Below are 11311 nucleotides of genomic sequence, written 5' to 3'. Positions count from 1 at the left end.
TGGTCATACAGGTAATAACTCAAACTGTTTCCAAGATGTGCACTGTACATCAGTATTTCAGGGAGAATTAAGATATCACTGCCATGATAATTAAATGCTCACATTTTATAGTTCCTATTTTAGTTTTTATTGTGCTTCCCACTGAAACTATGACTGTTGTGGGTTCCTCTTTCCTGCAGTAAGGTATCGGGGATGTCAAACCGATGGCTCTTTTAAGCTCATAAACAAGGCTCTTTTTAGTTAGTCCAATTTCATGTAGTTTTAGTTGAAAAATTTTGATTGCAAGTGACTTGAGCCTGCTGTTGTTCTTATGTTTCTGTTTTGATAACTATGTGTGAGATTACCAAAAGCTGGTACCTCCATCTTAATACAGTAGAAACCAGATCCAGGTTTTCAAAAGTCAGAGACTAAGCAGCCATATACAAGTTGTTATTATTCTTGTTTAGGAAGGGAATACATTCTGCTGTAATGTTACTTATGTAAAAGGTACACATTTCTCTCCTATTAGTAAGTGGACACATTGCGAATCCTCACAATTGTTTAATGTCGAATGGGAGGAACAGAAAGCAAAACTGCTTCAGGTTTGATTTGTGAGCAAACAATTGCAGGACTTAGAAAGTCAGCTTCGCCACAACATTTTGAGACAAAACATTCGATGTACGATTCTGTTTCCACTTCGGTTCCAAGTTATGAAAAGTAACAGTTCGTGAGCCAAAAAAAAAAAAAAAAATGAGTTTGTTGCTTCTGTCCTTGCAGGACAATGCACTATTAACCAAAGCTTCTATAAGAGTAAATGGACCAATTGCAAAACATAAGACCATTTACTGATGGTTTGCTAATTAATGAAGTTGCAGCTGTTAGTCAAGACTGCAGAGGTGAGAGATATGCAGTGGTGCAAAAGGTCACCGATGTGACAGTAGACAGGGATGCAGTAACTTGACACATACAACATTGACAAAAGCATTTTTGAGCAGAGTGCATGATACAAGAAACCAGTGGGTTTTTACAGCTGTTGATGAATCCCGTTCTGTTTCAGATACAGCCCAGTTATATGTCTTTGTTCTGTATGGAAATTACTTTTGCTCCAAGGAAGAATTATTGGGCCTGCTGCCATTGCAGATGGAATAAATACTGCTGTGGATTCGATTCTGGTCTAGGGGTCTGTCTGTTTGGGTACTCCGACTTCCTCCCACGGTCCAAAGACACGCTGTTCAGGTCGATTGGTTGCTCTAAATTGCCCTGTGTGTGTGTGGTGCCCTACAATACTGGCGTCCTGTCCAGGGTGTAGTCCCGCCTTGTGCCCTGTGTCTGCCGGGTTAGGCTTCAGCTCACCGCGACCCTGTAAAGGATTAAGCGATTAATGATAATGGATGGATGGATGGATGGATGCAGCTTACCCTAATTTCAAGAGTTCTTTCCACTGGTCATTATTTTTCCTAATGTTTAAGTGCTAAGATATTTGATTTTACAGTCTGTAAGTGTAAATAGTTTGGTTTGATTTTATGCAATTTAAAAGTTAAATGTTTGTGGCTTGCTGACCCTTTAATGTTCAACTGATCATCAGTAAGGCTCTTCTTGTCAATCAGGGTGGACAGCCCTGAGGTAAGTTATTATTTAAAAGCAAACATTTCATATACAACATTGAAATATCCTGCTAAAAAGTCCTGAACTGCTAATAATTGTAACGTGATTTTACAACAGCGTAAGTGACGAGATAAAAAAAAGAAAAAATCTTTTAAAAAGTTTCATCAGGTATGCTGTGGTAAAAGCATGGTAAACTATGGGTAAGCAATGGTATCAATTCCTGGGATTTCCAACAAGAAATGTCACCGCTCACCACCCATTCTTCAGAAACTACTTAAGAACTGATGACTATTCTGAGTAAGTTAGAGGTTCAATGAACTTCTACTGACATAATGTGCATTACAATTCATCAGTTGTGTGCAGTCCTATGATTAAGTAAAACTTTGTGTGCTTCCTGTAAAGGGATGAGAAAAAAAAAACAGTCATTTTGTTTGTTTTCCAAATAACTGGCTATACATGGTGTAGACAGCCCAGTTGCTCAATGTATAGTATATCAAAAATTAGTAACTGCAACACTCAGAATGACATTGTAAAGAGCTAAGAGTAAAACATCTACAGTCGCAGACAAAAGTGTTTGCACCCTATATTATAATTCTTGGGAAATGATTAAGGACAAACATTTAGTAAACTCTAACCAAGTTGTAATATACCAGAAAGCAAAAAACATAATTTCTCATAATTTAATAAATAATATTTATAAACAAACATCTTCATTTAAAGTATTGATTCATGACAAAAGTATTACCACCCCTGCTTTAGTATTTCATGTGTCCTCCGCCTGCTTTTATTTTGGCTATCAGATGGTGATTGTGATGATTCTTCACCAGTATGTCACATCTTGTTGGTAAAATTGGGGCCCATTCTGTGTTGCACATTTCCTTCAGCTCAGCCAGATTGGAAATACAATGCTTGACTACAACTTTTTTTTTAGATCAGCCCAAATCATTCCATTGGATTGAGATCTGGTGATTGCAAAGGCCATTCCAGAACTTTTACCTTCGTTTGCTTCAAGAATTCAAATTGACTTAGCCGTATGCTTTGGCTTGTTGCCGTGTTGGAAGATAAACTGTCTGCCAATCAGCCTCAGAGCAGATGGTATCATTGTACTTTGATACATGGCTGCATTCATTCAGTCTTCAATAACATGAATGTCTCCATTCCCTGAGATGCTGAAACACTCCCATATCATGATGGAACCACCTCCATGCTTAACTGTAGGTACAAGGTTCTCTTCAATGAAGGCTTTCCCTTTTTTTCTTCAAACAGACTGTGTTCCATTTTGGATGGGAAGGTTATGTTTTAGTCTCATTGGACCAGAGAATGTTGTTGAAGAATGCTTCAGATTCCTGTTCATATTTCTTGGCTTATTTTAGATGTTTTTTTTCTTTAAACTTTTCTTTAAAAGTGGTTTGCAGCGAGATCTACATTCATACAGCTCTTCTGTGTTCAGGTGCCCTTGTACTGTTCTTTCGTGCTCTGTTATGCTTGTTATGCTGTTATGCTTCTAAATTTTTCCTTGGCTGTTCATGTTGGATTTTTTTATTTAGCTGCTCGGACGATTGTCCTACCTGCTGTACACGTAATGTTCTTTGGACGGCCGCTTCTTTCAAGTGTTTCAGTTGAATTTGTTCTGTTGTATTTTTTGATTATTGGTCTGATTGCGGATGATGGTATTCCATAGTTCTGTGATACTCTTCTGTAGCCATTTTTTTAAATAGTTTGTGATGAGTGCCTTTCTCAAACATGAATCCAGCTCCTTTGGAAATATTATTACCTTTTTATCTGGCTATTGACCTTATAATGCTGCTTAGTTACTTTGTAATGGTTTTCAATCAATGCATATATATTTTTGATTAGTTTTATTCAATTTTTTCAGACCTTTAATGTAAAGGTGTCAATACTTTTGCCATGAATAAATATTTGAAATTGCTTCAGTACTTTTGTTTATAAAGATTGTTTGTAAAACTATCTGAAATGGTGTGTTTTGGTCTTTGTCATATTACTTAGTGACTAATGCTCACTAAACACTTGTATTTAACATATTTTCTTGAAGTGTCTTATGTTAAGTGTAGGGGGCCAATACTTTAGTCTGCGGCTGTATATTAAAATGTAATTTGTCTTTTGGAAAAAGTGTCAGCCATTGATTACATTTCCTACAGATTTAATAGAATTATGAAAGTGATTTTTTTTAAAAATGATTTTTAGTACATAACATTAGATGTGTATGGTGCTTTGACCTGAGTTTAATTATTATTATTTTTTTAAATCTGCGTATCTGAGTAATTAGGATGTGGATTAAAAAAAGGTAAGGAGCATTTTGACAAATTAAACTTTGAGGCATGTCTGGTCCTGCTTATGTATTCTAATCATTTTTTAGAGGGAGCGTTTTAAATGTGTGAGATACCGTACTTCTAGATTATTTTATTATTTGTTTATTTAGTAGATGTCCTTAATCGAAGGCAATTTACAGAGACTAGGGGGTGTGAACTATGGATCAGCTGCAGAGTCACTTACAACAACGTCTCACCTGAAACCACACAGAGGTTAAGTGACTTGCTCAGGGTCACACAGTGAGTCAGTGGCTGAACCGGAATTTGAATCAGGGACGTCATGGTTACAAGCCCTTTTCTTTAACCACGGGACCACACTGCCTCCTTTTACAAAAAAAGAAACCATGACCAGGGCAGACCACAAATAGGTTTCCAATAAGAATAGCAAAACCAAATTTGACTGTAGAACAAAAGGCTTACTATAAACAGTCACCTTTCTGGGAAGTCATTCTTAGAAGGGAAACATTACATACATTATATATAGCATTTTACGTGCACCTCTAACTTCCTCTTTAAATTCAAAAGAAGTATAAAAGGGCTCACTTATTCAGTGACCAGCAGACCGTTGCTGGCACAACCACCACAAACAACAAAAACCAACAAACCAACCACAAAAAAAAACCCCCCCACCAAAACAAAACCCCTCCTCCACAAAATAAAACCCAAAACACATCAAAGATCAGTATGCACTCTGGAAAAAGCAGTACCACCCTATCAGGTAACAGAAACTTACTGGCATACTGTACTGTGTGTTCTACTGGCATCTCAGATTGCTGCTTAAACTAAAGAATTGTTTGCATGAGCTGGTTGAGTTTCTATCTACCAGACTGCACAATCAGCATTGTGAAATGTTAAAGTAAGGTGTTATTTAAGGATCTGTTTATAAAACATCTCTTAAAGTGTTATTAATACCAGGAGTGTAGAGCGTCAAATTAAGCTATAAAGTAATTATACAGGGTCTATATATATATATATATATATATATATATATATATATATATATATATATATATATATATATATATATATATATAATCTGTGTTTAATTAAAAGCTAATTAATTGAATGTACTTTTGGGTAACACAAGTTAACACAAGTATTGTTAAGACATGTGGAACAGTAACTTTGCTTTTAGTTTCTTTTGAAGATTTTAAAAGGCATTTCATATTTAACAGCAAGAAAAATATCTTTACAATATCTTATGTTATTGACTTTGTTCCGTTACTAAAGGCCTTACTAATGAAACATACCATACTAATCATTGTTATTAAAATATATTAATAATAAACCTTGCCAGAGTGTTAATTATTGGAATAATTAATCAAATATAGACTGTTTAACAAATGTGGTAATTGATTCATGCACTGTAATAAAGTGGTAACTCACAGACAACACTGGTTAAACTTTTCAGTGCATTCAATTACTTGCATAGCAAGTACGTGTTTTATTTAAAATAATGTCTGTTTTTTTATGGCATCAACAATGTTCAGCTTGCAGTCAAATGGCTATTTGTTTGGGTTTCAGGGAGTGGAGTTGCATATTCAGAATTCATAGTTCTTGCATACCTTAATGCCAAATTGAATTGTTAAAGGATTTATTTTTCAGATACTGCTGCATTGTTTTCTTAAACAAGAAAATCAGTGAAGCGTGTTTTGAAGGAAAATATCAGTGGTCTTTTTTATTGTATTGGTTGCTTTATAGTTTATCCCGGAATAACACACAGGTGTTCTTGTTTGTAACTGGTTTACAATCCTAACATGTGGGCTAATGTTAATGTCAAGCTCAAGCCATTTCCCTGGTGACTGCTTGAGACCTCAGCACCTCTCTCCGGCTGAAATTTAAAATGCTAAAGAACAAAAAAATCCACATTTCATGTGTAGGCTAATAATGACAAATAGCAGTAAGTACAGGAATATCAAACCAGTATGCATTTATTAACATATTTAATGTCACCCTTCCATTACAAATTGTCTGCATCTGACAATGTAACAAATAGCTAACCAGTCTCCACTCTCCTCAGGATCCTGTCGATGGGTTGCCATGACAGCGCTCTGCTGTTTACTTTGCGTCCAGGTTGTGAAAGCACGTATGTAAAAAATAAATAAATAAATACAAATAAAATAAAAAAAGACTTAAAGCTAAATAAATAAAAACCTTAGTGAAAATTTTAATACATTGAAATAAATGCAGGGCACTCTGTTCGTCACCGATGCTTGGTGACGAACGAACCACACATCATGAGTATTAGAAATGTTTTAAATAATTCTTACAGTTGAACCTCGTAACCACGTGAAACACATTGATTGCTTGGCGGTGGTTTGACTGTTACTTATTTATTTTTCACTTCACTACAAAAAACAAGTTTAGTCTCATTCTAATGTTATTCTGTTACAGTTTTGTGATAATTCTAACAAACATAATTTTGTAAGTTAACGTTTTTCTTCTTTTTTCCAGTAGGCTCCCCCAGGATCATCAACCGAGTAAAACAAGTACAGGGAAAACTGGGTAAAATTTGACTGTATTCTTTTTTTATATTATTATTATTATTATTATTATTATTATTATTATTATTAATATATTTAACTTTTGCTACCAGTTACAGTACTGTAGTTTATAATAATCAATAATTTTTTTCTTTAGATAAGACTGGGAAATAACTGTGAGCAATACTTTGAAGCTTTTATTGCACGTTGGCCCATCCTCAATATCTTGCACAGATCAATGATTTTCCCTCCTTGTTGGTTTCTCAGGTCAAAGTCTGGTTATCCCTTGTCAGGCAGTTCCAGGTTTCCCAGATGACTTCACCATCATCTACTGGCTGGTGAACAGTACCTTCATTAAGACAACCTACCCATCAAAAAGGATCCAGGAAAATCAAGAGAAGTAAGAATCTCGTGCCTTCCGATAATAACTGGGTGAAAATATGTATTCTGTTACTCTTTATTTTATAGATCCACTATTCTATTTAACGTCAGTGGATACTTTAAGATACTCTTTCGCATTGGGACCTATCATTCCTTAGGTAAGCAAGAATAAGTCCTGTGCGTGCCAAATGTTGTTGCTGGTCAAAATGCTGAACCTCTACACTGTCTGATTTACCAGCAAATGGTTATCCGTGTAATAAATAACACTGCTTTACCACAGCACTATTCATCTAATGTTAGCAACTAATGCTTATTACATGACTTCCTAGAGAAACATTAAAATAACATAGCATTGAATTACGGAAAATAATGACTATAAGCCCATGTACACGCCTATAGTACAGGCCTAAAGTTTTGCAGCACCTCATAGAATTAACTAATTTTACTTCATAAAGTCGAATAAGCCTGCTGAATAATATTATGTTAACATATTGAATTACATACCACTTTGTAGTTTCCCCATATATTTAAGAAAAATTGACAAATGTGACATTTCGAAATCTAACATGAAATACTGTACTACTATCATAGATTCCGGTAGACTTTTGCAATATAATTTTGCAGTTTCTTTGATTACAATGATGTTAAATAAAAGATCTTTTTTTTATTTATTTATTTATTTTTAAATTATGGCTCAACACTAAAATTCTAGGTGATGCAAAACTTTTGGCCACAGCTGTACAATTAAATTAGAATTACGCGTCAACAAAGCGGTGACACTGACTCAAGATTTCCGGTAGTGTTTCTGTAAAGGAAAGCTGTCAAGCGATATAAACACAGTTTTGAGAAAAATACATCCTAGGTAAGAGTCCTTTAGTGTAGATTGGGATCGATATATTTTCTTGCTATAAAATCAATTAAATAGTTTTTAAATCGAGTTTACCGGAATGAGATTTATTAAAAAAAAAAAAAAAATTGATTACTGTTTGAAACAAGTGCTGGCCTTTGCTGATTAGGAAAAGGGTCTCACGAGACGGGAACTTTGGCAAAGGCTGTTTCACCTTTAATAGAACTACCGTAGCATGGTGCATTTGCAGAAATGAATTTGTCTGTTGCCACATTCTCATTTTTTCCATGGGTATTGAATCTCTTGTAGGTTGCTCCTGCATTGAGTACCTTACCTCAGACTGGGACCGAGGAGCCCCTTGAGGTTCCAAGATGATTTTTCGACAGCATTTGTTAATATACGCGCTAAGATAAGGCGGGACATTGAAGTCTAGCCAGGACTGAAAGGTTATAAAGTGGATTCAAATTACTTTAAAATTAATGGATTACTTTAAAAATGGATATGTGTGCCTGCATAGGATTTGATACGAAAAATAAGAATGTGGCAATAAACCTACAAATATACCCTACTGAAATCATTTCCATAGTAAATATTTAATTCTCGGCCATCACTTGCGGGCAAAATTCTCATTTAGTAAACTTCTGTCCTTTCAAGGGTGGTCTTTACACTGCAGTAAAATATCTACTTATACTTAATTGTATTTTTAAACAATAAAAAAAGCATTTTTTTTTTTTAAATAAAATTGATTGAAGTGTGAATTTCATGTTTTTAGGATATACACAGTGGGAGGAAAAACTGTGCTTCAAAGAGATCTGAAATTTAACTGGACAAAAAAGAAAGATTTCAACTCCAACTTCACTTGTGTGGTAATGAACCCGTCTGGTATGGACAAGATGCAGGTTACGATAGGTAAGTGAAGCCGTGAGGGTCCAGACAGGGTGAAGTTACACCTTGAGCTGGTTTTAGATGCCTGAATGTTCAATTCCAGAGAATACCTTTAAATGACTCATTCGCTCATACCAGCACCACTTCACAAGAAATTCTAAAACACTGAGTATGTTTTAATAGGAACCCTTTTTATCCTGGATACTAACCCCCCCCCCCCCCAATATGTTAAGCTGATTACTGTAGTGGAACTGCTTTGTATCCAAAATCCAAAACCAACCTCCATTTTTGTTAGTGCGGTACTGTAGAGGGAAACATTGGAAATACAAAAAATGCTTGTTTCAGAACTACGAGCAGAGTCACATCTGAGTCGCATTACCTGCTTCCTTTCGCGCACAGGAACATAAAGATCCTCTATAGCGGAATTTCCAAACTGGGGGCTGTGAGCTGGTTTCAGGGGTACTGTAGCACATAAGAAACATTTTTTCCCCCAAATGACCAAAGCAATGTTCCCCAGACCAGGGGATCAATTTGCTTACACAAGCATTGCTGTTAGGTGCTTGGGGTTTCAGTAGAAGCTCATTATATTTTCTACCCCTTACATAAACTATACTGCACCTGCTTGCCTTTATAACCAGGTTTATGATGCATTTGTAGTTCGTCTACAGCAGAGCACAGTAATTACAGAGCAGTTTCTCAAACGTCTGAGAAATAAGTGACCTTCATGAAAGCAGCAGTGCGAGCACACAACCTGTCTCACTAAAGGGATCGAAATCTAAACTCCAGGTGGGGGGCCTCAGTCAGGATGCCTAAAGTCATGGGGCTTTGGGCCAGGAAAGTTTGGGAACCCCTGCTCTATAGCAGTGGTTCTCAAACTGAGGGCAGCAGCTCATAGGCCAGAGGGACCCATAGGTGGGTTTAGATAGTAAGAAGAATCATATTTCACGGTTCTATGGATCCTTGGGTGGGGTCCTCAGTCGAGATGCCGAATTTCATTGTGCCTTGACGCAAAAAATTTGGTAACCCCCTTTTTAAATATTTGTTGGTCAACAATTTAGAGTATTCATTAGTCCCAAGGGGTGCTCATTAAAAGCATTTAGGTTAAATCCAAAAATATATTTTAACCACCTTAGAAATTACAAGCCGAGTGATTGCACAAGGTACATTGTCAAAGAATGAACCGATTTCTTCAGGCTCTTATTTTGTTTCCACAGTCCCTCCTCAATCACTGAGAAGACACAAAAGCAGTTAAGCATCTGTACTCCGCACATTCCCTTTCCCCAAACCAGAAAAGAGAAGGATTACTTCTGCACAGAATCTGCGTTGAAGTTCAAACATGGAGACCCAACTTGTGCAGTGGACCCTTGTGTAAACAATTGAAAAAACCTTATAGAACCATGTTTCAAGGAATTCTAGGTATTTTATGCTGTTACTGTACAATAGAAGTATCAATGAAATAACCATGTTTAAATAAACACGCTCATTATTTTTCAAGTAGTTTGGATACAAATTCAAATCAAGCAGCCTGTAATCCCAATTGCTTCTTGAAATTTGTTCCCCATCTTTTACAGTGAGCCCAGACACAATAGTCAAAAGCAGTAAAATGTATGTTGTGATTAAACATGACCATGACATATTTAATGACCAAACATACTAAAGCCATCTTCTGCAGTCTGCTTAAATCTTACAAATCATTTTTTTTTTTTTTAATATAAAATCTTTGCTTCTATTTCGACAGCTATTTAGTTTTAGTAAACTACACTTGTTAGTCTCTATTATGTCGTAAGTAATACCCATATCTGTCTGTGTTTATAAGAATACTTTGTTACAGCTTTATCAATCCAAAGGTTGGACAGCAATAGCTCCCTCTACAGGAAAGTTCAGTACACTACAATTCCAAATAAAAGTCTACACAGAATCAGTTTGCCATATTTAATGAACTTACTTGGAGTAAATCTAATTCTGTTCAATATCAGCAGTTTTCACAGATCCTAAATAGGCACTTATCTTGGACCACCTTACCCAAGGTAACATTAAATAGTCCAGCAACAGAGTAAAATCATTAAGTTAAAACCAGCCATTAAATACAACAAAAATACTGTTACATCTTTTATTGAAGCAGACAGAAAACAGAAAAGGAAGTACAACTAACATACAAATAAACACCTACTTAGATTAGTGTGCAACATATCAAACCACCACGTCAAGGAGGGGTCCACTTGCACAATACTCAGGCAAGGACTACCAGTGCTGCTCAGAACACATGCATCACAGTGCAGCGTTCTGTGGAAGGGTAGAAATATTACCTCTCAGTAACACTACCAAATACATTTTTGCAAAAACACATAAGTGAGCTCCAAAACTAAATTTATTGTGTGTGTCTCGTATTTCAAGGACTGCCTTTCTACAAAGAAGGAAATATCAAAACTGGGAAAAAAAAAGTTCCCCAAACATGAATCCAATCAAATATATCTCGGAGCTCCCCAGACTGAAGCCCAAATGCAGATTGCACATTGGTCAAAATATGAACTTGCATTGTTAACTACAGGGATGGGTAAAGCTGGCATTTCAGTTGAGGTCTTTGGTCCACAAGTGAAAATGGTTAAATTGATCATCCCTGCTTAAAAAAAAGACAAAAGATAAGAAACCGATTATAAGAAAAAAAAAAAAAAGCAAGAGGTGGTCATACGGCAGTAGTTTTTTATTTTGCTGGATCCTTAAATAGTCAAGGGTATGGAAATATCAGAAGAGATTTTAAAATTGTATACAAGTATTGACTAAAATTATATATTATATATATA

At 35.8% G+C, this 11311-nt stretch overlaps 1 protein-coding gene across 2 annotated transcripts; it reads left to right on the top strand.

Annotated features, from left to right (window-relative positions):
• The first annotated feature begins 4587 nt into the window (after positions 1-4587).
• On the top strand, positions 4588-11281 carry LOC121302677 (interleukin-1 receptor type 2-like). 2 transcript variants are annotated; one of them, XM_041232738.1, is made up of 6 exons: positions 4588-4632; positions 5935-6000; positions 6372-6419; positions 6665-6797; positions 8398-8534; positions 9725-11281. In XM_041232738.1, the coding sequence occupies exons 1-6, from the start codon at positions 4599-4601 to the stop codon at positions 9760-9762; spliced, it is 456 nt and encodes a 151-aa protein (XP_041088672.1). In that variant the 5' UTR covers positions 4588-4598; the 3' UTR covers positions 9763-11281. The 2 variants fall into 2 exon arrangements, with proteins under 2 accessions (XP_041088672.1, XP_041088671.1); XM_041232737.1 differs by having other exon boundaries at positions 6369-6419.
• The last annotated feature ends 30 nt before the right edge of the window (positions 11282-11311 follow it).

This window comes from Polyodon spathula, chromosome 30, assembly GCF_017654505.1.
Source record: "Polyodon spathula isolate WHYD16114869_AA chromosome 30, ASM1765450v1, whole genome shotgun sequence".
Lineage (NCBI taxonomy): Eukaryota > Metazoa > Chordata > Actinopteri > Acipenseriformes > Polyodontidae > Polyodon > Polyodon spathula.
The sequence above is the reverse complement of the archived record's forward strand: the minus strand, read 5'-3'. Positions and strand labels throughout refer to the sequence as shown.

What these genes read in the sequence shown, in the direction of transcription:
- LOC121302677 (XM_041232737.1), top strand. Translation starts at nt 4,599, where the DNA reads ATGCACTCTGGAAAAAGCAGTACCACCCTATCAG. An exon ending in AAGCAGTACCACCCTATCAG is followed by an intron (nt 4,633 to 5,934) that starts GTAACAGAAACT and finishes CACTCTCCTCAG; the next exon opens with GATCCTGTCGATGGGTTGCC. An exon ending in ACAAGTACAGGGAAAACTGG is followed by an intron (nt 6,420 to 6,664) that starts GTAAAATTTGAC and finishes TTGGTTTCTCAG; the next exon opens with GTCAAAGTCTGGTTATCCCT.